Source organism: Balaenoptera acutorostrata, chromosome 11 (genome assembly GCF_949987535.1).
Source record: "Balaenoptera acutorostrata chromosome 11, mBalAcu1.1, whole genome shotgun sequence".
Lineage (NCBI taxonomy): Eukaryota > Metazoa > Chordata > Mammalia > Artiodactyla > Balaenopteridae > Balaenoptera > Balaenoptera acutorostrata.
The window spans coordinates 9,547,614-9,574,715 of NC_080074.1; the positions used below are offsets into that span (position 1 = coordinate 9,547,614).

General features: G+C 56.7%; 1 protein-coding gene across 2 annotated transcripts; it reads right to left on the reverse strand.

Annotated features, from left to right (window-relative positions):
• Positions 1 to 840: 840 nt before the first annotated feature.
• SYNGR1 (synaptogyrin 1) lies at positions 841 to 27,024 on the reverse strand. 2 transcript variants are annotated; one of them, XM_057555977.1, is made up of 4 exons: positions 26,854 to 27,024; positions 7,659 to 7,896; positions 6,094 to 6,239; positions 841 to 2,015 (listed from the first exon to the last, which is right to left on the reverse strand). In XM_057555977.1, exons 1-4 carry the CDS (start codon positions 26,950 to 26,952, stop codon positions 1,794 to 1,796), a joined length of 705 nt encoding a protein of 234 aa, XP_057411960.1. In that variant the 5' UTR covers positions 26,953 to 27,024; the 3' UTR covers positions 841 to 1,793. The 2 variants fall into 2 exon arrangements, with proteins under 2 accessions (XP_057411960.1, XP_057411961.1); XM_057555978.1 differs by lacking the exon at positions 841 to 2,015 and adding an exon at positions 4,544 to 4,845 and having other exon boundaries at positions 26,854 to 27,016.
• Between the last annotated feature and the right edge of the window lie 78 nt (positions 27,025 to 27,102).

Here is a 27,102-nt window from a genome sequence, read left to right on the forward strand (position 1 = left end):
AGCCGCAGCCCGTCACGCACTTGCGTAGCGCCTCACCCCTGTAATGGACCCTGGGTACAGCTGTCAGTTTAATGCTCATCTCTGACGACTGTCAGTTCCTTGAGGGCAGGGACCCCACCCTCTGTATTCCCAGCACAGATGCCCCATAACTGCTGAATCAACAGGCAAGTGAACAAATATTACCTGCCCCTTAGGGTTCTCGTGGGGGCTGGTGGTGGGAACACCCAGCACCGTGCTGACCTGCAATCCCAGTGCCCTGCTTCCCGAGGCACTGACTGGTGGACGCTGGGCCCCAGGTCTCCCCACACCTCTCCCCTCTTCAAGGCCTCCCCAACCCTTAGGGCTCAGTGGAGAGCCCACGTTGTGTAAAAGTCCCTCCCTGTCCCCCACAACCCTCCCTGTGCCTTTGAGGACACCTGCCACCCTCTCCCCTACAGCCTGTGGCCTCCCGGAGCCTTCCACGCCCCAGGGTCTCTCACCGTTCATCTTGAGGACAGTTTGTCCCACGGCAGCAGCTTGCAGGCTGGCCTTGCTGGGTCTAGAGCCCCTGTCTTCCCATAGGGAGACCAGCCATTTGGCAGGCCTTCTGGAAGGCTTTGGCTTGGCTGTCCCAGCCCCTGGGCCCCTGGCTGACCCCGAATGAGGAAAGATGACACAGTGTCCCAGATCAGTTCTGTTTCCTGGGAGGTCACAAGGGCAGGGAATGGGGCACCTGCTGGGTAGCTGGGACCAAGAAGACCAGGTAGCAAGCCCAGCCCTGCCACTCACTCACTGTAACCTTGGGCGAGGTGCTCCCCATCCAGGCCTCCTTGTTCACTCGGCCCCTGGCAGGGACTAGAGGCAGGGACAGCGGTCAGTCGGGAGGCCACAAAGGCGTGCTGGAGCTCCTGGCGGGATACGCGCAGCATGGAGCGGCACATGGGAGCCAGGCCCGCCCTCTCGGCTCTCCGGCCCTGGGAGGCGGCCAGGGGAGGGGCTGGCGGGATGTGGGGAGAGGGGCCTGGAGGCAGGGCTGTCCCACTGGGGGGAACAGTCGGGGCAGAGCAGGCCCCTGGCTTGCAGCAGAATCAGGGTGTCTCATGGGCTGAGGTCCCCAAGGCCTCCCAGAGTGACGGTAGCACTGAGCAGTGGAGCCCCCGGCTCGGGGAGGGGGGATGGTGGGGAGGCCAGGGGACAGCAGGTGCTCTGCAGTCAGGGGGCCTGGGCTTGGCCCCATCTCTATCACTGGCTGCCTGAGTGACCCTGGGCGAGTGACCTTGACCTCTCCAGGCCTCAGTTTCCTCAGCCATAAAATGGAGACAGGCCAACACTCCTAGCAGGGCGGTTGTATCACTCCTAGCAGGTGACAGCCCCCGGTGTCCTGTGGGTGCTCACACCCTGCAGCCAAACCTTCCCAGCATCCTCCCGGGCTAGCTTTCTCTCCATTCCTACTTCTGGTACCAGTAGGGCCTCCTCCACATCTCCTCTTCCCCATTTCCAGGGACCATTTGTCTTTCAGCACTCATGCCAAGCACAGGCCTGATATACAGTAGGTGCTCAACAAACGCTCAAAGACACAAGGAATGAATGCAAACACCCCAGGGCCCTGCTGGACACACCTGCACACACATGTGGATACCCCCCCAACACCTCACTGCCCCATCCCACCCGAGCTGCCCTGGACCTCAGTGGAACCACCTGGAGGGACCGGCCAGGGCAGCCTGGGAGGGAGAAGGGGGCCGGGTGTGAAGGGAGGGAGCAGGGAGCAGCTGGAGCAGGTCATAGGCAGGCGGGGGGCAGGCGGTCACTGTGGCTCAGTAGCCCTGCGACTGGTAGCCCTGGGGCTCGGGCTCAAAGGCGCTGGCCGGCTGCTGGTAGGTGCCACCCATGCCGGCGGGGTCTGGCCCGGTGCTGGGCTCCACGTAGGGGGTGTAAGGCATGCTGGAGTCCTGGCTGGGGTCCATGTAGTCCTGGGAGAAGAGGGCCGAGTCTGCGCCAATCTGGTACCTCTGGAAGGCCAGCACAGCCTGGCCCGCCTGGGGACGGGGGTCGGCGGGGACAAGGACAGGCGGGAGGGGATGGTTAGGGGAGAGACAGACAAGAGCACTGGGTTAGTAGAGGTTAGTCCACAGGACACGGGCAATAGAGGGTTAAATATCCTCAAAACACAGGAGATAAAACCTAGCTTGACTGGGGAGGAAGGAAGGCTGTCCTTGCAGCCAGCCCAGAACCACACTTCTAGCCAGAAAGAACTTCGGAAATCACCTGCCCTATGTCCCCTAATCCCAGAGGTCACTCTGGGTCAACAAAAATTCTAGAGTCCTCATTTTGGAGTGTTAAAATGCCCCCAAGGCCCACAGCATCCTTCTCAAAATGTGTTCTTAGGGAGTTAGATGGAATGGAGAAAAAAGTTTTTGGTGGGACAGAGAAATGTCGGCATCTCCTAAAAGCTATTCTGTCTCTCTTGCAGTTAGGCATAGCCATATGACTAAGTTCTAGCCAGTGGGTCACCCCCAAGTTCTTTGTCCCACCCTTTGACCTGATGCCTGGAATGCAGGTGTGATAGCGGGTGCTCTAGCTGTCATAATGGACCATGAGGTCCATGAGCCAAATTGTAGGGATGGACGAGGCCTGGGTCACTAAAGACTTCTGGAGCCACTATGCCAGCCCTGGACTGTCTTCCCAGACTTAGACTTTGCTTAAACCACTGTCATTTGTGATTTCTGTCATTTGTCGCTGAACCTAATTCTAACTGAAATGCTTCACCAAACAAGTTTGGGAAACTGAGTTAAATAGAAGACTATAGGACTTGTCAGAGCTTTGACTAATGTATGCTGGGATCCCCAAGGGGAAAACTATGGCAAGCAACATTTGCCAACCTTATCCAACCACTGAAGCCCTTTTTTCATAGGACCCAGTTGGGAAAGACTTGTCTACTGCATAAATGCATAGGCGGGAAATTCTTTTCCAGTAAAAGCAGTTACATTGTTATTAAGGACAATGACACTGATCACACGAAGCTAGGGAATCAATTAAATCTGTCATTAAACGACGAAGTTTATAGGTTTACACTGAAAGCCTTCTCCAGAGACCTTCCCAATCCAGGTCATCTGCCTGTGATGAGAAAATGCTAATGTTCTACATACCCTTGTTTTGGGGCTGGGAAGACTGAGGCCTAGAAAAGGGTGGCCTCATGGCAGTCAGTGCCAGAACCCAGACCTGAACACAGGGGTCCTGCCCCTTCCCAGGCCAAGGCCCTCCCCACCTCCTTCCTTTTGATCAGCCTGCTGACAAGGCACTAAGTCAACCAGGAACCCAAAAGGGTCAGTGGGTGAGAGGCAGGGGGCAAAGGGCCAGGGGCCTGGGAAAGGCAGACCAGGCCTCAAGGAGGTGGGCTGAGGAAGTTAGGAGTGGCCCTCCTGTATTTTCCACTATGTTGGTACGAGGTCCTGGCTGCGGGGGCGCTCGGATGCAGAAGCCTGGAGAAGCAGGGAGGTGAAAAGTCCCCCCTGGGGTACCGGCCACGTTGTCAGCACCCTTGAGCCATCAGTGAGCCCACAAGAGCACACGGGGAACGAATGAATGAATGAATGAATGAGTCCCTGAGAGGAACTTCTGCAGACCTGGTCCTCCCACAGCTCCCTGGCTCCACGGGTGTCTGCACGGAGGCAGAGGGCTGGAGCAGATGACCTCTGCAGACCCTTCCAGGGAGGGGCCTCTAGCTGCAGGCACTTAGTGCTATGTCTGTGGTCACTCCTCCATCCCCACTGAGTCAAGGCCTCCCTTAGCCAGCCAGTTCAGGAGCCATGGAGGGGTGTGGGCCCCCGCTGGACTGGGGTGCAGAGGTGAGGCTGGGAGTTCTGTTCAGAGCCCAGGGACCTGGTGGTCCACCTGGCCCTGCTTCTCCAGAGCAGGTGCACTCTCTGTGGCATTTCCACCGTGCAGTGCTTTGCCCTGGGGGCCAGTTTGTACTCCAGGGCAGCGGAGGGAACCTGTGTAGAAATGGGTGCCAAGGTCCTTTGGAAGAACAGGGATTCACCACACGGGAATCACTCCCAAAGTAGAGATTATGAAGGTGTCCTTGACTCCTTGGAGATAAAGAATGAATGAATGAACAAAAGAATCTACATTTATTGAGCATCTCTGTGCCAAGCCCTGTGCCAAGCTTTGTTTCATCTGTGCAACAGCCCTGAGAGGTTGGTCCATTATCACTCCTCAGTCCCGGGAAGTAGACTGAGGCTCAGAGAGGTGCACAGGTCTGCCCAGGGTCACAAAGCACACGAGAGCAGAGCCAGACCAGGAGTCCTCTGACGTCCTGGGCCAGACCCCCCTTGGCAGCCAGCCTCCGTGGGGACTGGGAAATCGGCCTTCATGTTGCAGCCATGGGACGGGCTCTCAGCCCACAGCTCGGCACCCTGACAGCCCACGGGTGGAGCCACCTCCGGCCCTGCTACAGCCTGTGCAGCACATCTGGGGGAGGTTTCGGTTTGTCTGTCTTCCCCTCCCCAGGCTGTGGGCTCCTGGGGCCAGGGACCACATCTGATTCATCACTAGGCACAGAACAGTTGCTCAATAAATGTTTACTGAATGAACGGACACATGAAGAATAAACAAAGGAGGCGGTGAGCGAGTGGGGAGTCTTAACTGGCCCCTCTAGCCAGCTTTCCACCGCCCTGCACGCCCTGGCATCTCGGCCGGTCCAGGAAGTGGGCTGCCCCCCAACCTTGCCACTGGGCATGATTAGGGCTCCCTGCCTCTGGAAGCCGGGCGGGCCTACGGCTGTGCTGAGGTGGGAAACAGCGTGCTGTATTCCTCCTGGAAGGTAAGGTCCTTGAATCTCCGCACGGCCAAGGCTGCGGTCAGGCTCTGCCAGGAGAGAGCAGGGGTGAGGCCAGCGGGGAAGAACAGGGAGAGGCAGAGGTGCCAGCAGGGAGGCTGACTTCAGTGGGCTGGTGGGCACCTGTCAGTCAGGCTTTCAGACCCACCCCTGGAAGTCCTGGTGTCCAATCACCCACTCCTCCTCTGCAAGCCCCGCCCCCAAGAGAAAAGGGATAGCCAGGAGCCCACAAAAAAGGAAGAAGTCTAGGACAGGCCCAGGAGGGCAGGGGGGACAGGGAAGGCCGGCTGCAGCAAGGCTTCACAGGAGGGGCCAGGACGGCTGGAAGGTCTGGAGGGAAGGGGGCTGTGGGCTGGGGGGCACTGTCAGAGGGGAGGCGAGAGCCCTTGGGATGGGGGAACAGAGCCTATATAACCCCAGATATCTGCAGGAGGAAGACGAGAGAAGAAAAAATAAATCGAGAGGACCTGGAACCAGTGGGAAAGAAGGACCAGCCTTGCTGTCACGCTGATGGGTGTTCAAGACCACTCGGTCTAGAGCCTGCAAAGGGGTGGCCTCTGGCCAGTGGGGCCCAGAGACATGCTTTTTTGGACCCACACAATATATTTTTTTAAACCTGAACAAATTGCTAACACATAAAGATCAGGTTTCTCATAGAAATTCAGACTTCTGGGCTCCCTGGGAAAACAGGAAGACCTGGCCTCTGTGGGTCCCCATTACTGTTCAGAACAGGGGCCGGGCAGAGGGTACCCTTTTAGGATGGTGTGCACATGCCACCCGGTCCACTCACGCCTTCTCACATCCTGCCTGCCCCGTGGCCATCTGTGTTTGTGACACACCCCACAGCAAATCCAATCTCTCCATTTTACAGATGGGAAGACAGAGGCCCAGAAAGTTAAGAGGCAGCCCCACGATTTGACCCAGGTCTCCTGACTCTCAGCTTGGGCTCCTTCCCAGCCTTGAACCTCAAGGCCTTATCTTCCCACCTATGCCTCAGCTTTGTCATCTGTAAAAGGGGACAGTTAATACCTACCACCCAACTATTGGAGTGGTCGGGAGGGGAGTGCATTACCACAGGAATGGTGCTCTGCACCAAAGCCAGGGTCTGCCACCACCACCTGACTGTCTTTTCTGGACAGTCTCCTTCCTCAAGGAGCAGCCCCGCCATGAGCATTGAGGAGGGAAGCAGAACAGAGTCCATGGCCATGTTCAAAGGCCACCAGCCCAGGAGCCCGGCTGGGGCCGGTGAGTGCGGGCTGGGTGGGCGGTGTACTCACCCACGTGAAGATGGAGAAGAAGGAGAAGGCGATGGCAGCCCGGGCCGCGTCTGTCCCTTCGTTCAGTGGGTTGTCCTTGGGCTTGGAGACCTGCCACTGGTTGGCCAGGTAGCAGAAGCCCACGAACCAGAGGAAGGCCCAGAAGGCTGGGGTGTGCATGGGACCAGGCGGAACGCCCGCATGGGGAGAAAGGGCGAATAGGGAGGAAATTGGAAACCGAGGAACAGGGGAGGTTCAAGAGCACGTCTCCCACGTTCCCCCACCCCCAAAGGGAGAGGAGGTGGGGGTCAGAGTGGGGAGAGCACAGGGAAGGTGCAGGCGAGAACAGAGAGGCCGGTCAGATGCAGAGCGGGACAGAGACCACAGAAAGGAACCAGCCAGGCCGGGAGCAGATCCAGGGAGGGCCGGGCAGTGAGAGGGAGGGAGAGACAGAGGGAAGGAGAGACAGAGAAAAGTCAGTCAGCCTCGGCCGGCGTTTCTCTCACCTCAGCCAACACAGATTTCCTGGCTGAATCCCTGACTGACCCGTGGTCCACCCTGAGGCCTGCAGCTCTCTGGGAGGAGCGTCCACCCAACCCCGCGCCTGACTGCAGCCTCCCAGAGAATTGGGCAGGGGACGATGAGGGGACGCTGGGGCCAGCCGGTCTGAGTCTCAACCACTAATGTGTCTGCAGCCTCACAAAGCCCCGAGGTTAGTGAGGGGCCCTTTGAGAGCCGAGGTCTGCGGAGTTTAGTGGTGCGAGCCTTGTGGCAACAAGATCTCTGGATGCCCACAGTCTATCCATAGAAGTCCAGAGCTGCTCAGGATAAAAAGCGTGTGTGCTGGGGGTGGTGCCTAGAGCCCAGCCCCTCCCAGAGGCACTGCTGGGGAACCCTGGGGCTCCATGGAACACAGTTTGAGAACCACTCATGTCATTCTAGTTCCTTCAAGTCTAAGGGACCCTGGGCCTCACTGCCTGCAAGCCAGGCACATCCTGAGAGTCCTGGGGCCAGGAAGTGGGGGGAGGTCCCAGCCAGACACCTGAGACCACAACCCTAGGCCAGTGACACCAAACCCAAGCACCCTCCAATCAGTCTCTCAGAACTCATGGGGACAGAGGCCACGGTACTTCTGCCAAAGGCCCTTACTGAAGGGCAAGAGTGGCAGGTCACGGCAGCTCCCCAGCTCCAGGTCCTGACCCTCCCGGGGTACCTACTGTGTGCCAGGGCCTTCAGCCATCGCCTTGCTTACTTCTCACGGGGCTCCACCAGGGAGGGGGCCAGAAGAGGCCACTGAAAGAAGAGGGGACTCCTCTGGTCGTTGTGCTCCCCTCCCCGCATGAGCTGTGGGCTGTTCTGGGGTCTCAGGCCCAGCCCTGGTCCCACCCTTCCCTGCTGCCAGCCCTGTGACCCCAAGTCTGTCCCTTCACCCGCCTGCACCTCAGTTTCCCCATCTGGAAAATAGGGAGAAGAGTGGCAGCTGCCTCCCAGATGTGCATGAGGATGAGCAGGACCACGGCCGGGACAGCCCCCTGCGGACTCTGTTGTGCTGGGGTTGGGGGGTGCCCACTGGGATGGGGGCTCACCCGAGACGCCAATGTCGGATAGGACGGCCTTCTTACGGTCCTTGACACTGCTGATCTGCGGGAAGTACACATCCAGGGCCAGGTAGAGCAGGCAGGTGAGAAAGGCAAGCACGCCCACGGTCACGCCGTAGCCGCAGGCATTGGGGTTGCGGTTGTAGATGCAAAACTCCTCGCTCTCCGAGGGGCTGTTGAGGTAGCCCTCATTCACGATGGAGCCGAACACCACGATGGAGAACACCTGCGGTGGCGGGGGAGGGGCGGGCGTGAGACCCCTCCCAGTACCAGCCCCAGGGGAGGGGAGGGCTGCCAACCCCCTCGGCCTGCTGCCTGCCTCTCTGTGAGCCCTCTTCACCCCAAACAGCCACAGGGCCGGTGTTAAGCAGGCATTTCAGAGGGCAGGCCCAGAGAGGGAGGGGAACTTGCTTGGGGTCACACAGCACAGGCGGGGTCAATCGCTTTCTTCTTCAGCTGCAGGCACTGAGGACCCTCCGACCACAGATGTGGCCCCGCTCCCCTTCCAGCCAGGTGCCGAGAGGTCTTCCTGGGCCCTGATACCACAGTTCCTCTAGGACTGGACCTGGCCTCCCAGAAGAAGAGGTCTCAGCCCTCTGGGTGGTGAACTGCCAAGCCAGGAAGCCCCCAGCTGATTCCTCCGGATGTGGGCATGTGCCCAGCCCCATCCTGTGCTCTCCTCTGCTCTGCAGAGCCACGGGCTGTTCTGGGGTCTCAGGCCCTGTCCTTGGTCCCACCCTTCTCCGTTGCCCAGGCCCTGACAAGTGGAAAGAATGATAAATGAAAAGAATACAACAGTCACAACCCTGTCAGTTACAGAGCAACAGGTCAATTACTTGCAGGACCCCAAGTGTAACATGTGTTACCTCCTTAAGTGCCCCCAACAACTTCCAAGACAGGTCTACTTCAGCTGGGCTGGCAGCCAGCAGAGGTGGTCCCCTAAGACCCCACCTCCTGGTATTCACGCGTTTGTGCAATCTCCTTCCCCTACACTGTGGGCTGAGCCTAGCGATTTGCTTCTAAACAAACAGAATATGGCAAAAAGTGATGGGATGTCACTTGTGCGAGGAGGTTACAAAGATCCGGCCTCCACTGTGCTCACCCTCTCTTGACCCCTCTCACTTGCTTGCTCTGATGGAAGCAGCTGCCAGGTTTTGAGCTGCCTTATGGAGAAACACACGCAGCATGGACCTGAGAGAGGCCTCCAGTCAACAGCCAGCAGGGAACTGAGCCCCGCGGCCCACAGGGAACGAGTCCTGCCAGCACCATGTAAGCGAGCTTGACAATGGATCCTCCCTCAGCCTTCAGATGAGACCGCAGCCCTGGCTGACACCACGATATGAGGCAGTGGCACCTCGCTAAGCAGATTCCTGGCCACAGAAACTGTGAGATAATAAATGTTTGTTGTTTTAAGCCACTACATTTTGGGGTGTCTTGTTACATAGCAGCAGCTAACGAATACAATCAGCATCATCGGCGTTTTGCAGATGAGGCAGGGAAGGTGTAGGTATTGGTTAATGTGCCCAGAGTCACACAGCTGGTACGTGGCAGAGCTGGCTTTAAACCCAGGGACCTGACTCTGAAGTTCCTGCTTTTTCCTCCTACCTCTCACCTCCCCGGAAACTATGATTACGAGGAGGTCCAGACCCAACTGACAAACAAACAAACAGGAAAACAGAACCTCAGATGTGGCCTACAGTGAACTTGAGGTGCAGGCTGCAGAGGGTTTATTGTCCATTTTCCACTTCACTTTGCTTTCCAATTTTTCTACAATAAGGAACTAGAATTTCAATATGAGCCAGACACATTTTCGTCCTTAGCTAACACCTAGGATGGGAAGTGACCCCAGCGCAGGTGTGAGAAAAAATATAAGAAGCATCATTTTTTAAATTGTATCTTTTTAAGATGTCTACACTTTACATGGGTTTTATAATGTACTGGATATATTAGTGTAGGAGTAATATATATAAAACAAATCCACATTTTTTATTGAAGTATAGTTGATGTACAATATTATATAAGTTACAAGTATACAATATAGTGATTCACAATTTTTAAAGGTTACATTCCATTTATAGTTATAAAATATTGGCTATAGTCCCTTGTTGTACAATAAATCCTTGTAGCTTATTTTATACGTAATAGTTTGTACCTCTTAATCCCCTACCGCTATATTGCCCCTCCCCACTAGTAACCACTAGTTTGTTCTCTATATCTGTGAGTCTGCTTCCTTTTTGTTATATTCACTAGTTTGTTGTGTTTTTTAGATTCCACATATAAGTGATATACAGTACTTGTCTCTCTCTGTCTGACTTATTTCACTTAGCATAATATCCTCCAAGTCCACCCATGTTGCTGCAATGGCAAAATTTCATTCTTTTTTATGGTTGAGTAAGTACTCCATTGTATATATATACAATATTTACCACATCTTCTTTATCCATTCATCTGTTGATGGACACTTAGGTTGCTTCCATTTCTTGGCAACTGTAAATAATGCATGAACATTGGGGTGCATGTATCTTTTCCACTCGGTGTTTTTTGTTTTTTTCAGATATATGTCCAGGAGTGGAATTGCTGGGTCATATGGTAGTTCTATTTTTAGTTTTTTGAGAAACCTCCATACGGTTTTCCACAGTGGCTGCACCAATTTACATTCCCCCCAACAGTGTATGAGGGTTCCCTTTCCTCCACATCCTCGTCAACATTTGTTATTTGTGTTCTTTTAAAAAAAATATTTATTTATTTATTTTGGCTGCACCGGGTCTTCATTGCAGCATGCGGGATCTTTAGTTGCGGCATTTGGACTCTTAGTTGCAGCACGCATGCAGGATCTAGTTCCCCGACCAGGGATAAAACCCGGGCCCCCTGCATTGGGAGTGCGAAGTCTTACCCACTGGACCACCAGGGAAGTCCCTGTGTTCTTTCTGATGATAACCGTTCTGACAGGTGTGACATGAGATCTCATTTTTGTTTTGATTTGCATTTCCCTGACGATTAGCGATGGTGAGCATTTTTTATGTGCCTGCTGGCCATCTGCATTTCCTCTCTGGAAAAATGTCTATTCAGGTCTTCTGTCAATTTTTTAATCAGGTTGTTTTTTTGACGTTGAGTTGTATGAGCTGTTTATATATGTTGGATATTAACCTCTTATCAGCCATATCATTTGCAAGTATTTTCTCCCATTCAGTAGGGTTGTCTTTTTGTTTTGTTCATGTTTCCTTTGCTGTGCAAAAGGTTTTAAGTTTAATTAGGTCTCATTTGTTTAGTTTTGCCTTTATTTCCTTTGCTTTAGGAGATAAATCCAAAAAAATACTGCTATGATTTATGTCAAAGAGTGTTCTGCCTACGTTTTCCTCTAGGAGCTTTATGGTTTCCAGTCTTACATTTAGGTCTTTAATCCATTTTGAGTTTATTTTTGTATATGGTGTTAGAGAACACTCTGATTTTATTCTTTTACATGTAGCTGTCCAGTTTTCCCAGCACCACTTATTGAAGAGACTGTCTTTTCTCCACTGTATATTCTTGCCTCCTGTGTCATAGATTAACTGACCATAGGTCCGTGGGTTTCAAATTTACATTTAATGGGAGGACTGATTCAAAAATTTTTCCTGAAGGATGGCATGAACTAAGGTTTGGAGACCACTGGTTCATGACACTGTGTGTTAACAAGGATTCTGACCCAAATGTCCTTCAGTGGATGAATGGAGAAGTAAGCTATAGCACATCCATACAATGGAATAGTATTCAGCCATAAAAAGGGGCAGAGTTCTGATATACGCTGCAACTGGATGAACCTTAAAACAGGTGAAGAAAGAAGTGAAAGAAGCCCAGACACGAAAGGTCAGTATTATGATTTCTTTTATGTATCATACCCAGAATAGGCAAAACAGAGACAGAAAGCAGACTACAGGTTACCAGGGGCTGGGGGAGGGAAGAATGAGGAGTGATTACTTAATGGGTATGGGGGGTATTTATGGGGTGATGAAAAAGTTTCGAAACTAGACAGGTGGTAGTTGCACAACATCGTGAATCCACTAAATGCCACTGAACTGTATACTTTCAAATGGTTTATTGTGGGTAATATGAATTTTTCTGCAATTCAAAAAAAAGAGAAAGGATTGGGGGTGGGGGGCTGTGTCCTGGTTCAGCCACGGGCACCGAAATGGGCAGTGGTGGCCTGTGAGCCACACATTTGCCAATCCTGATTTGGGAATGTACATGTCACCTCAACCTGCAGACCAGTGCAGGCCTCCTGGCACACAGCTCTGCCCGGTCACAGGCTCTGTATCTTCACAATCTCCGCATGGAGCAGCAAGGGCAATTCGTACTGCCCCCAATTGACAGAGAAGGAAAACTGAGGCTCAGAAAGAGAAGGTGACACTGTTGTCAGGGTACAGGCTGAACTTGAACCCAGGTCTCTTGAATCTCAGCCCTACGCTCTCTTCCACCTGACCAAGCTCTCAGCCTCAGGAGGTGGGCCCTGAAGCAGGCGTGACCCTTTATTTCCAGAGACCCAGGGGATCAGTAGGAAAGCATCAGTGTGACAGGAACAGGCCGTGGGACTGGAATGGCAAGTCTGGTGTTCAGGGGCACAGGAGGAGAGAGGCACAAAGTCCAGACTTCAAAGCAATTGTCAAAGGGACCCCCGGGCTACTGACAGCCCAGACAAGCAATGCAGACGCCACTGGGAGACAAAGGCAGGCTCTGACAGCCAGCTGCCTGGGCCGTGCACTGCACAACTCCAGGGACCGCCACTCACACAGCCCCTTGGGCCTGTGCACCAAGACAAGTCCAAGGCTCCTACCAGAAAACTGCCAGGTTGGGAATCTGAGGCCCAGTCCCAATGTCATCAGACGTCACCAATCCAGCAAAATGGAAAAGCCTCTTGATTAGACAGAGACTTCAGACACTGAGGAGTCACACAGACCTGCTGGATTCAAATCCCAGGCCTGCTGCTCATGCTGTGTGGCCTCAGACAAATGACTTAACCTCTCTGAGCCTCAGACTGGTCCTCTGTAAAAATTAACCTTCCCTCCAGGGCTGATGGGAGAATTACACACAAGTACACAGAGCACAGCAGTCAGGACTTAGTTAAGGGCTAACTCCCTTCTCCAGAGGCCCTGGGAGAGAAGGCAGAGCACCAGGAAGGCCCTCTGGAGCAGCACTTCCTAACAGACACGCTCCCTGGGGGCTGGAACAAGGCTGGACCCCTCCCCTAAAGCAGGCTGAGTGGAGGGGTGGAGGCTTTGGGGACAGCAGAGGAGGAACCATTAAGACGGGCCCTCTTGGCGGAGAGGAGCAGCGAGTCCTCAGAGGGGCCAGGAGGAAAGTGCTGGTGAGGACGTGTCCCCAAGAGGGGAAGGAGCAAGATCAAAACAGCCTCCGAGGGACCTGGCGGGGCCGCGGAACCGGCAGAGCTGGCGTGCCAGCTCCCTGCAGCCAGTCCTTCAGGCCCCGAGCTCCCCGCCCTCCTCTCCGCCCACGGCTCCCTCCTGCAGACTTGGGCCTCGGTCAGGCATTCATCACAGGTCACAGGCTTCTCAGTGCCTTGCACTGTGCTGGGAGGGGGCGTCAAGGGGGACCGCGTCCGTGGAGCCCCTGCTGTCGGGGAGCTGACCGTCTGGAGGGACAGGAGCGAGGGGGCGAGAGCCTGGGTCAGATTACCCGGGCTTGCTGAATCCGAGCCAGGCCCCTTGTCTAGCGGGGTGACCTTGGCCTTAGCCTCTCTGAGTCTCAGTTCCCAACAACAATAGCACCTAAACCACTGACATTCTGTGAGGAATAAACGAGGTCCTACGTGTAAGGAAGAGCACGTGATGCAGAGGAAGCATCCAACAAATGCCAGACTGACACTAAACAAGTGGAATAGATAATGGAGGCAATGACCCACGGTGGCAGGTGCTGGGAAGAGGTGGCAGTGGTCAGGGAAGGCAGCCCTGAGCAGTGATTTCTGAGCTGGGCCAAGAAGGAGCCAGCCCTGCACAGATCAGGGGAAGCGTGTTTCAGGCACAGGAACAGAAGGGGCAAAGGCTGAAGGTGAGGGAAGGAGCGCGCCTGGAGCAGGGACCAGAGAGCTGGGGCTGGAGAGGCAATGGGGCAGGAAGCGGCAGGGAGGGCAGGGCCTGGTGGGCCACGGGAACATCGGATTAAATGCAGTGAGAAGCCACAGGAGCAACGCGATCTGGGTCTATGGATCATGGTCCCCACACTGCAGCACGAAGGTCACCTAAGTGCCCCCGCCCCCAATCCCCGGCCCTGGGCCTTCTGGACACAATCCAAGCTTCTAGGGCTGGTGGTCAAGGTCCTCTAAGTACCCGCTCTGCCCGCCTCTCCCGGGGCCTCCCTTCCCTCCACTTCCCACCAGCCACCTACTTGCCCACCTCACACCCCCGGCCCTTTCCACTGTTTTCTTTCTGTAATATTCTTTCTACCACGCGGTAGGTGCTGGGCTATAACTAACTTTTCTGACTATGTTGGGTGGGGGTGGGGTGAGCTGCCCCTCTGCTGGGCATGCACTACCCAGGGAGCTGACCGCTCTGCAGCCACAGGGCCCCCTGCCTCCGGGGCCTGGGAGGCCGCATCTCGGAGGCCAGAGAACTGGGGCTTCCTCTCGGTTGTTCATTCATTTGACAGTATTTCTAAGCACCCAGTATGTGCCAGGCCCTGTGCGAGAGGCTGAGGGGGCAAGGTCCCTGTTCTCATCAGGAAGACAAACAGCTGAGAAACATGTACAGAAGTCCAGACGAGTGTCCCGAAGAAGCATCAAGAAGGGCAGGAGGAGACAGACTGGGTGAATGGGGGTCACTGATGTAGTGACCTTTGAGCAGACGCCCATATGCAGAAAGGCAGAGCCATGCAGATATTGGAGAGAGACGTTCCAGGGAGAAGTAACCACAAGTGCAAAGGCCCTGGGGCGCGAATAAGCTTGGTGCCTTGAGGAGGTGCACAGGGTGTGGCTGGAGCACAGTGAGCACGGGGAGGTCACCAAGGCAGGCAGGGGCCGGCCCCCAGGGCCTGCAGGGCAAGGCTGAGCTCAGGAGTCGCTTCGGGGTTAACAGCAGGTGAGTGATTGATCTGACTTAGGTTAAGAAGACTCACCCTGCTCATGGTGGAGAAAAGACTGTGGGGCGAGGGTGAAAGCAGGGAGACCAGCGGGGCTAATCAGCGCCCAGGTGAGGGACAAGGGGGCGGGGCTGGCATGGGCAGCGGGATGGGGTGACGTAGTGGGGGCTGAATGTCCTTTGGAGGTAAAGCCACCAGCATCTGCAGACACTGGCCTGCTGCGGGGAGCAGGGGAAGAGCACGAGCAGGTCGGGGAGGGGCTGGGCTGGGTGAGAACTGGGAACAGAGGTGTCGTGCCAGGTCCCCCGCAGGCTGCAGGGCTGGGCCAGGGCAGGGAGCCACCCCTGGACCAGGCTGAGAGTCTACAGATGGAGAAACTGAGCCCAGGGGAGGGGAAGAAGCGTTGCCAAGGACACACAACAAGGCCCTTGCAGTCTCACCACACCCCCCGCAGGACCCTCTGGGCCCCAGGTTAACTCCTCCATTTAGCTGCAGTCTCCCCACCCCGAGTGGGAGGCAGCCTCCCAAAAGCAGGCCCAGGCCCCAGGTTTCTGTTCCACAGTCCAAGGCAGGAGGAACGGGGACTCCCTCAAGACCCATGATGTGACTGAAACACACGCTCTTCACTCCACAAGGTCCATGTCCTTATTCTCATTTTACCCACGTCCAGGGAACTGCCCAGGTCGCACGGCTGTTTAAGGGTGGATGGAGTATTGACAAAAATGCAAGGCCGGTGCCCTGTGTCGGGCGGCCTAGGGGGTGACTTGCTAAGGCCGGATCGGCAGGGACGGCAGGGAGCACGCAAAGCAGCCACCAGAGAACCGGAAATTAAACCACAGTGAAATTCTACGCTGGCCGCAGTGGCAGAGGCATGGGAGGGAGACGCTCACCCCAGCGAGCAGATCTGCTGCAGGGGCCGGAGACAGGTCTGCGGAGGCAGAACGAGCAGCCGGGAAACAGGAGAGGATGGAGGGCGAGGGCCTCGGGAGGTACTCAGGGGGGCCACTGGTCACAGGCAGGCACAGGAAAAACAACCTCCCTCCCTTGCACTAGAGAAAAATGTTTAAAAAAAAAAAAAAAAGCACCAAGGTAAACATGGGCAAGATTCTGTTTTTTTCACCGTCTTTATAATCCAATCCTGAGTCTTAAAAAAATGGATTCCAGATGGCACTTAGAGCAGAGCTATCTCAAACTCAGAAAAACAAATCGAAGGGATCTCAGCATCTCAGGCTCCTGAATTCAGAGACACACAGAAACAGAGACCCCAGAACTGCCAGACCCTGCCCTGGCCTCACATCTCTCTCTCTCCCACCCCATGACTCAACCATCCTAGGGGGCCAGCATTAGCAAAGCCACAGGCTGTTTGATAATTTCGCCCTAGCTGTTCCCACCTCCCAGAACGCCCTTCCCCACCTTCTTCATCTTTCAAATAGGAACGAACTCCTTCCCACCCTTCAAAACCCTGTTGGGAGGTGGTGACTTGCAGCTGCCTCCTGGGACACCCTCCTTCCCAGTCACTCTCGCCCCCCCTAACCCTGCACATACTCCTGCTTGGGATTCATCCACCGGTCTGTCCCCCCCGGCCCACCCTCACCCCCGACCCTGAGCCAGCCCACAGCCTCTGCAGGGGCCCTGCATCCACTGGGAGGGCTTGACAAAAATCATCTCATTTAATCCTCATCAAAACCTCTACGGAAAAAAATAAACCTAAAAACACCCCACAGATTAGGAGATACACACTACTATGTACAAAATAGATAAACAAGGTCCTACTGTACAGCACAGGGAACTATATTCAGTATCTTGTAATAACCTATAATGGAAAAGAATCTAAAAATATATATATATACACCTATATGTATAACTGAATCACTTTGCTGTACACCAGAAACTAGCATTGTAAAACTCAACTACACTTCAATAAATAAACAAACAAAAACAATAACAAAACGCCCACCCCCACAAAGCAGGCTTACTTAGCCCACTCCAGAAGGGGGCAGCTGAGGTTCCACGAGGCCAGGTCTCTGGCCAGCCCACGGCCGGACGACCCGGGGCAGGTAAGCATGGTGCTGGGCCTCCTGCCCAGGCCTGCCCCTGGTCCAGCCCCATTCCAGAATGGGAGCCAAACCTCGACCTTCAGCTGCCTCCCCGTGGAGAAATGACTTCCAGATCCCAGACTCTAGGACCAGCACGAGACCCAGGAGAGACAGCTGCTGTGCCGAGCCTGTCTCCATCCCACAGTGCAGGAGGGGCCCGGCCCACTTTTCTCCACATCCGCCCAGAGAGCTGGCAGAGAGGCTGTGCCTGGGCCAGGGCCGGGCATCAGGCTAACTCGGGCTCCAGGGACAGCGGGGCCCAGCCAGCATCGGGGGCAGGTGGGGACAGAGGACCCTGCTGTTCTCAGGGAACTTCCCAGAGGCCTGGCTTTAAACATCCTTAGGCACCTGCTGAGTCTTCCCCCAGACAAGCTGTCAAGAGATGAGGTCGGGAGCCCACGACCCTCCGGTCCTGCCAGCTCCTGACGGCACCTTCTACCTCACCCTGTACAGGGACATCTGTTCCCAAGACGGGGGGTTGGGAGGAGTCCCCGGTCCCTGCCTCACGCTGCAGGCGGCCAGCGGACCCGCTCGCCGGCTCTCCACTTCGCGGCATCGGCTACTGTCCCCTTCCAGGCCACAGTGTTGCTTGCCTGACTCAGGACAGTCTCCCCTCCCGCCTCCTCCAACCCATCTCCAGACGGGCGCCAGGGGGCGCTCACCACTCCCCCAACTCTCACCAGTCCCTCCTGGGGCTGAGGATAAAGTCCAGCCCCGAAGACGACGACGATGGGCTGCTGGTCTCACCTCTGGTCTCTCCCCGCCCCCAGTGACCTCCAGCCCCTCATCCATCTGCACACTGGCCCCCACTCAGCTGCTCAGACCCCAGAGTGGGCACGTCCTTGAACCCCATCCAACCTGGCACTTGGGTCTATTTCTTCATCCTTCCCCAAACAACTCTGAGTTTCCTCCATGCAGCCCCCGCCCCCGCCCCCGTGCCGGTCCAGGCCACCATCACCTCTTGCTAAGCGATGACAGCAGCTTCCCAGCCTCTGTGTGCCACTCCCGTGCCCCTGCACCATTCAATTCACTGGGGCTGAAAAGATCTGTTTAAACCTAAGTCAGATCGTGTCACCCCCTGCTGCATCCCACTCACCAACACCCGCATGGTGAAATCCCCCTCCCCACCCCAACCCCCAGGGTTCCTGCCTTCCTCTCACCCTCCTCTCCTGCCACTCTCCTCTCGCTCCCTCCTAAGCTCATTCCTGCCTCAGGGCCTTGGCACCGGCTGTTCCCTCTACCTGGGATGCCTAGAGTTCCCCAGATCTTCCAGGCTGGCTCCTGCTGGTTCCTTCTCAACATCCAAATCTCAATGCAAGCCACCTCCTCAGAGAAGCTCTCTGGACCTGACTCCCAATATACTCCAATACCCCCATTTATTTTCCTGATAATCTCATTACATATTTTTTTATTTTTTGGTTCAGTTGTTGGGTGTATGTCTCCACTCCAGACCCAGAGGTAGGGTCAGGAAAGGCTTCAAGGTGAGTGAACAGCAAGCCTGATAGATGGGCAGAGGCACAGGCAGCACGAGAATTGGGAGAAAGACTATATTCTCTCCTCAGCATCCTTGGCTTGCACACCTCTGACCACAGGGAGCTCACTCCGTAACAAAGGGCTGCCACGTCCTCTCCCTCGGCACAAGCTGAGCCCGCCTTCCCCGCCTTCCTGCCGGCATCCCCATGAAGTCCTCAACCGGCCTCCTGGGCCCCACGGAAAGAGTGGACAAGGAAACGGGCAGCCGAGCATTTGAGGGATGAGTCAGGCTGCAAGGGCCCCCCTTCACGGGAACGGGCCCTGCCTCTCCCTGGGTCACGTGAGGGAAAGGGCCGAAGCCAACGCAGGGGCGCGTGACGGGCACTGGGGGGGCACTCGGCTTCCTCAAGAGCCTCGTGCAGAGCCGCAGGGCGGGGGCGGGGCAGGCGGGCTCCCTTCTCTCCTCCCAGGCCCGGCCCGGCCACCACCTCTGCAGCCTTGGAAACAGAGAGCTGCTGCGGATTAGGCCGTAATCTTCCCGCAAGCTGTCTCCGTGTGCTCTGCGCAGTGGGGGTGGGAAGTGGGCTTGCGGGCAGGGGCCCTGTCCCCGCGGCACTGAGACTCGCTCGAGCCGGTGATCTGAAGGCTTCCCTGTCTTCTCCCTCCTGTGGCTGCACAAACACCAGGAGAGCAGGGAGCCTCCTTAGAAACGGGGAAACAGACCCAGGCCTGAAGACTGGAGACTTGAATGGGGACGGTGGGTGGACGGAGGAGGACAGAGCACTGCAATTCCCGGCCTCATTCACCCACGTGTGAGCCATGACAAGATGCCAGGTGCCGTCTGGCACTGGGGATACGACAGTGACCTGACAGACACGGTCCCTGCCCCGTAGAGCTTACAGCCCATGGGGCGTGGAGGTAGGGGGGCAGCAGCCTCTCATCACCACCCTGCCGCGCCTCTCCGCCTTGGCCTTGGCCTTCACCCGTGCTGCCCCTTCTGCTTGGAATGTCCCCCCTCTCCGCCTGGCTGGCCCCATCCCTCCCACCTGTCCCGAGCCCGAGTGAGCCTGAGTGAGTGTTCCCTCACTCTAGGGCTTATGCTCACCTCCATATTTTAAGTGGTTTCTCAGCCACTTTTCCCGCCACTAGACTGTGAGTCTCGCAAAGACCAGGCACATTAAAGAGAAGGTGACAGTCCTGCGGCTGTCGGAACCAACGGGAGGACGTACGAACCCCTCGCTGCGCCAAGATGCGGTCGTGAGAGCCATTAATAACAATCGGCCACAGGATTTGGCAACGTGAAGGTCACGGATGATCTTGACGAGATGGAGAGGTGAGGGCGAGAGCCTGAGCAGGGCGCAAGTGAGAGAAAACCGGGGGAGAAACACCAGAGACGGTGACCATAGACAAATCTTCTGCAGGACCAGAGGCACGGGCAAGGGGGTGGGAAGAACTCACATTTGTAAGCTGATGGGAAAGAGCCAGAGTGGAGGATGGAGGCAAGGGCGGAGGGAGGGAGGGAAGGAGGGAAGGAGGGCATCTGAGTCCTCGAGCAGGTGAGAGGGTGCCCCTGGTGGACCCTGCGAGGCTGGCCTGGCCACCAGAACAGGAGAGAGCCTGGGGGAGGGGCGGGTGTGAGGAGGCCAAGGGCGGATGCAAGCAGGGCTTTGCCAGGTGAGCGCAGAGACGCAGGAGGGCCAGAGCCGGGAGCAGGTGGGTGAGACCACCAGGGAGCCCAAGCTGGAGAGGGGGACGGGGAGGATGGGGTGAGGGCCGGTGCACAGAGGGAGGGTCCCAGGCCAAGGACCGCGCGCGAGGCAGAGCGCTGGAACCACAGGAGGGCTGGGGAGAGGCGGACAGCTGAGTTCTCGCCAGGAACGAGGGCCAGGCCCCGGGTACACCCAGTGAGAGTGGCTGAGGCAGGGAGGACAAGCCTGTGGGAGGCTGGGGGCCCAGGAAATGAGAGGCCAGGCTGTGAGAAGGATCACGGAAGCGGGAACTACGGGGAGAAGGACGGAAGGCGGGACGGTGCTGAGGGACAGGGGAAGTGACCTGGGGCTGGCCTGCAATGAGGGGAGTGGCTGGTCCAGGGCTGCGATGAGATTCACAGCTGGGGGAGAATGGTCTGGAAGCAGACTCAGGAGCCGGGAGGACCGTGTCCCATCTCCAGGCCCGGCGGAGGGAGGGCATGAGGCAAAGAACAGCCCCCACTGAGAAGGCTGCTGGGGAAGCAGGGTCCGGGGTGGGGGGAGGCCAGGTTACGGTGCAACTGACAAAAGGTGTCAGGGATGTTCAGAGTGGGGGCCAAGATTTGGGGAAGACCATGTCCTCTTGACCCCTGGACCCTGAGTCATTTGAGGAGCCGGGATGGTTGGGGTCCCTAGGTGATGGCTTTCTGAACAGTCTGGGCCTGACAGCCTGGGACTGTCCCAGCCACCCCTTCCCCGCCGTCCCCCTCCCCCCACACCATCTTCCCAAGCAGAGGTGGGGGTGAGCACGACTCCCTCCAGGAAGGGAGGGCTTCCCCAGAAACACAGGGGCACGGGCCACCCTGCCGGCTCCAGCTGACACCGTTCTGCTCCTGCAGTATGGATCTGGGGCCCAGGCTCCCCCTGCAGGCCCCCACAGAGCATCAGGGGTGCGGGAGACTGGTCCTTGACATCACTTCTTTAAATACTGACCAGTCCCGAAGTTCCCAACCTACAATCCACTAGGAGCAAGAGTAGCATTTGTTGAGGGTGGAGAGGCTGGGAACCACCAGCCCAATCTGACTACCCTTTTCCCATCTGATAGATGGGGAAACTGGGGCCCAGAGAGCACCAGCATCTTGCTCACGTCACACCACCTGTCAGGGGCGGAGTGGGCGCAGAACACACACGGACTCAGGCCTCGGGCCCCAGGCACTTCCTGACGCTCTGCCCTGCCTCTCCTCCCACCGGACAGCTGGTTCTTCCGGTGTAGGTGCCAAATGTGGCTCCGTGCCAGCTCTGCCGTCTGCCCTCTCCCTTTCCTCCCTCCTCCTCCTGGTTCTTCCTCCTCTCCGCTCTCCCCACCCCCCCAGCCTTTGTTCTTTCTCCCCAGGCTCAAGCCTGCCTAACAGCTCTGCACAAGTGGCCGTGTGGGACTCCCCATGTGGCTGGGAACTCCCCAAAGCAGGAAGCAAGGGCCACGCCCTGGAAGTCAGGCATGGGCTGCAATCCCAGCAGCTCCAGTTAACCTCTCTGGGCCTCAGCATCTCACCTAAAGTGGGGGTAACGAAACCCACTGGACAGGGATGTCACGTGCCTAGAGGAATGAACGGGATGGCAGGCCCTTTGTACATCCATTTTCACAAACCGAGTCCGCCCTGAACCCAGGCACTCCAATCCCACGTTACAGGTGAGGACTTTCCAAGGTCCCTCTCTGGTGGCCCTGGTCTCGATGCCAAACCCAAGACTCCTCAAGCTCCCACACTGCCCCAGGACACGAGGAAATGCCCAAGACGCATGCAGAAACCTATCATCCACGTCTCCTGATGACCTCCTTGTCCTGACTCTCTCCCAGGCCTGAGAGAGACGGACCAGCCAAAGGTCAGCCACAGGCAGGCGAAGAGGTCAAGAAGATTCCGAGACTGTCAGCGATACATGCCAAAGGAGCACAGGACATGCCTGCGTGGACCCAGCTCCCTGAGTAAGTGACAGGGCCTTGCCCGGTGCAGCGAGAGGACAGGCTAGACCACACCACACATTTTCTGCTGGGCCTCCTGCCCCCAGAGCCCTCCCCAAGCCATACCTCCACATGGCAGCCGCAGCGAGCTTCCGAAACACACCTCTTCTCTGCTTAAAACCCCTCTCTGAGGCTGTCCATGGCCCTCCGACGCAGCCCAGCTTGTGAAACTGGCATCCAAGGCCGACCCTGGGTTGCCCACCCTGCCTGCCCCCCACACCTCTTTGACTTGCTCTCACTCACACACCCGGGGTCCCCAGGAGCTCAGCAACGTTTCTAAAACCCACTCAGACCTTGTGCCCCCAGGTATTTATTTATACATGTTGTTCCTCCCACCTGGAATGCACCTCCCCCCCACCTTCTTTATTAGGACCAACACAGGGGTCACCTCCCCCTGGAAGCCCTCCACGCCCCCTGGCAGAGGTACCTACTCCCCACTGGATTTCCTTCTTGTTGCATCCCAAGCCTTCTGGATGGTGCCTGTCGACTCAATTCTGTTCTCACTGGACTGAGAGCATCTCCGGTGGGACACACAGGCTGGCACCGAGCAGGGACTTGGTATTTGTGGAATGAATGAATGAATGCCAGAGCTGGCCAGAGGCTCTGTCTCCACCCTGGACCCATTTCACCCCAGCCCCTGCAGGCTCTAGAATTTCTATATGGGACAGCTAGAGTGTGGCAATCTGGTTGGGTACGGAGACAAGGGGTCTCATTTTGAAGCTGCTGCGTTTGCAAAGCAAACTCAGCTTTTTTTTTTTTTTTTTTGGCTGAGCCTCGCAGCATCTAGAATTCTCTGACCAGGGATTGAATCCGCGATCCCTGCTGTGGAAGCACGGAGTCTTAACCATTGGACCGCCAGGGAAGTCCTGCAAGCTCAGCTCTTATACTCAGTGTTTGCTTGGAGTGATTGAGGGGGTCTGATAAAAATGAGGGTGTAAAACTGCTCCCTCAAGCCACTCCTTGGTGCCACTGCGACTCAGACAGGGAAGCCACGGGGAGTACACTGAATGTGGACCCATGTCCACATTCAATGTGGATTGAAACTGCGGCTCTGACAGTCCAGGGCCCAGTAGCTCTGTCTCTAGTCAGTAGAGAAGTCACCTCCAGCCTGCCCCTTACTTCTGTCATGGGAGGGATGACACCCACCCTCCTTACAACATCCTGAGTGTTACAGCCAAAGCCTTTAAGAGATCAACCCTGAAAATGGCAAAATTTCAAACATTTTATTGTTTTATTTTTGCCAAAACAGAGCATTAATTAAGAAAAAAGAAAGAAAGAAAGAAAAAGAAAACCTCTCATCTACCAGCGCCAATATTCTTTTCCCATATGTCATTTCAAAGCTCTAAAAGGATGTAAATTCCAAATAGAAGGTGGTCCTTTATATGAAATCAGCTAGCTCCCTGCTGAAACTCCACTTCCCCCCACCTGGCTCCAGGTAAAGAAAGGGGTCACTGACAGGCTGCAGGATCGGGGCAGGATTGGGCATCTCTGACCCAGCCCAGCCTCCGCTTTCCGATGAGGAGACAGAGGCAGAGGGGGTGGCCACAGTTGGTGCCAGATCTCCTGGCCCCCGGCTAGCACAGCCCACCTCCCTGCCAACCCAGGTCAGAGGAGGCAGCTCTGAGCTCACCCTGGACACTGTCCCAACTTAGCCATCACCTCCTCGCCCAGGGCAGGAAGGGTCCAAGTTGGGATCAGGGTGCATTCCTCAATTCCCGCTGTGAGTAATCACCACCCCCGCCCAGGTGTGTGTGGGGGGTCGGGGGAGGTGGTGTAGGGCACACAGGGGCAGAGAGGAGCTGAGAAAGCCTCAGTCAAGAGATAAGGGGTCCTGCAGGCCTGGGGGCTCAGGTTCCAGGGTAGGTCCAGGTTTGGTGACTCCCTGAAGCTTACATGTTTGGGGACCCACTTTCAAATAAACAAATAACAGAAAAAAGATCTTTCTCTTACAAATTTTACAAAATCGCAAGCCCATGTGTTCACGTTGTTAGGGCCCTACAGGGCGGCAGAAGGGGTCCGGGGAGCACAGGAGTCCTGGATAGAGTGACCAACCGTCTTGTCTGTCTGGGACAGGGGGGCTCCCAGGACATGGGACTTTCAGTGCTGAAGCCTGGAAAGTTCTGGCAAACCCAGGGCAAGCTGGTGCTGAATGCTCAGGCTCCATTAGCTCGAAGGTGAAGCTTAACGCCAGCCAGACTGCCTTCCAGACCCTGCGGTGAGCAAGCAGAGGGAGCTCGAGGGAGGAGGGCAGGTGGCCATGTGCGTCCACTACGTGCCCCCACGTGTTAAAATGTCTCAGTGCATCACGTGTTTTTGAAAAAGACTGGTAGGAGATAGCAGCCCTCCCTAAGTGGTGGGATCACACGTGCTTTTTTTTCCAATTTTTTTTTTTTTTTTGGTGAAATACACACAACATAAAATTTACCATCTTAACCATCTTTAAGTGTACAGTTCAGTGGTATTCAGTACATATATATTGTTGTGCAACCATCACAAGTGATTTATGTTTTCCAATAATTGGCAGGTATTACTTCTATGATCAGGAAAAAACCTATATATTTTTTAAAAGTTCAATCAGCCTGTTATCAGATACCTCTGCTCACGCAAAGGTAGCGAGCAGGGCTGGGAGACTGTTGGGGGCCTCTGGGGGGATTTGAACATTGGATGGGGGTTGACCCAGATGACCCTTATCCTTTCCAAACCTGAAATCCCAGGACTTCAAACTCTTCCTGAGCCAGGGGAAGCACTGTGCTTTGGAGACAGGAAGATCCGGGTTCAAATCCTCCATCTGCACTTACATGCTCAGTAACTCTGGGCCTCTCTGAGCCTCGGTTCCCTCAAGTGTGATACAGACTGTGGGGGGAACTAGCCAGGTAATCGCGAGAACAGCCCTGCATACAGTGGGTGCTCAGTGACTTTTTCTCCCTTCTGCTTGGAATGTCCTCCCGGCACCTTTATGTGCACACATGTAAACCCTCCTCATCCTTCCAGGCCCAATTTGACATCGCCTTCTCCAGGAAGCTTCCCTGATTGCTCTCCTGGTTTTGCTAGCCTCTGCCTGAGGGTGCCTGGCTCACTCCCCAGCGGGACTGTAGGCTCCCTGAGCACTAAGGGCTGCGTCTGAGTCATGCTGCCTTCCCTGGAAGCCTAGCCAACTCAATAAAGCTTTGCTAAATGAAGCCCTCACCGGCAGAAGTGACCCAAGCAGACAAAACGCCCACACCCCCTCACAAAGCCAGTGACTTCACGCTCTGGGCCGGTGGAGGGGAGCAGTGCACAGAGCCGGCCCACCTCATCAGGCAGGTGTCCCCCAGAGCTCTACCTTTGCCGAGGACCTGCCAGGGTCTCTGGGGAGCTGGAGACAACACGGATGAATGAACTCAGCACCACAAACCCTCCTGGATGCACCCAGGGTGCCAGGCCATGTGCCAGCACCGGGGACCCAAAGACTAAAGAACAGGGCTTCCCTGCCCTCAAAGAGCTCCCCATCTGGTGGGCACTTGAGAAAAAGGGGTTTAAACGTGGCCACCCTTCCTGTGGCACCAGAGGGAGGTTTGAACGTTTTTAGACAAAGGAAAGGTAGCTCCCTTTCCCTCTGGGAGGCCAGAGATAAACACTCCAGCTGTCCCACCCATCACACCCTTATATGGCCCTGAAAATCCAGGAAGTGAGGGAGCTTGAGCACCCCACAGCTGGCTTTAGGCTTAGCCCCCTGGGGTGGTTGACAGGGCCCCTGCCCAGCGTCCCCAATCCAGGCCTTTCTGATCTAGGCCCACAGGAAGGCGCCGGCAGGCCTGCAGAGGCAAGACCCTCTAGTGAGGGGGTCTGGGCAATGGCCAGCAACCCTAGGGAGGCCCAGACACCCCTCCCCAGACAGCAGCAGGCCTCCTTTCCCTGGGGTGCTGCCCAGGTCATGTGAACCCCTCCCTGTGTGCTGACTCTGTCCCATCCTCCTCTCCCCGACCCCAGGTTTGAACAGGGATCCCCACTCAGCTCTCTGCACTGAGGGATTCTGCCCTCGCCAGGCTGGAGGTCCAGAACGGGCTTCTCTGCTCTTCCCTGTGGGCAGGGGACCTCTCTCACGCCCTCCCGGCCCACGGCCCCCTCAGGCATCCAGGTGTCTGCACGAATTCGGGAAATATCCGAGCCCAAGGAGGTCTCAAGGAGGCTCCTCCCACCTCGCTACAACTCGAGAAACTGAGGCAAGCGAGAGGAGGTGACGCTGCCCACCTCGGAATTTAACTCCTCGCTTTCCGTGAACATTTCTCGGGCGGCTTCCAGCCCAAGGTCACGCTGCAGAAAGGCAGTTCCCGGGGAGAGAGACCAAGTATCCGGCTCCCGACGCGTCGCTCCACATGAGCCCAGCTAAGCCACAAAAACCCGGTTTCCTGCCCTCTCCTCCTTGATCGTCCATGGCAAGAGCGCGTGCACCCCGCGAAACGATCCACGCCCCGATCCACCCCCGAAAAAAGGCCACCTGAAACCAGGGTTCCGTCCCCACGGTCGCCGGTCCGCCCAGGCGGCCGCGCGCAACCCGAACCGCGAGGCGCCAGGTCGCGGCCTGGAGGTCACCGCGATGGGGGGCGGGGGGGAGAGTAAGAAGTGGGGACACCGGGAAGCCAGGGGTCGGGGAGCAGGCGCCCCCGCGAACGCCGGGACCCCCGCCCGGAGCCCGGGAAGGAGGGAGGGGCGGGCGCCAGTACGCCAGCCGGACGGCTCCCCACCCGCGGCCGCGCCCGGGCAGCAAGCCGGGTGGGGTTGGGGTCCGTCCGGGCGCGCCGCCCTCGCCCGCGCCCCCACCCCGCCCCACCCCCTGCTTGGCTGGGCCACCCAGCCGTCCTTACCCAGGACACGACGCGCAGGATGGTGTGCGGCTGCCGGACCAGGGTGTAGGGGTCGAAGGCGCCCCCGGCTTTGCCCGCTCCGTACGCACCCCCTTCCATCGTGGCTGCACCCGCGCGGTGCACCCCGCTCGGCGCGCGCCGCCAGCCCGTGCGCGTGCGCGGCGCCACCGCCCCCTCCCCTGCTCGCGCGACCGGCGAGGCCGAGGGCTCCCGCGAGGGGGCGCCGTAAGCCGAGGGCGCCGGGCGGGC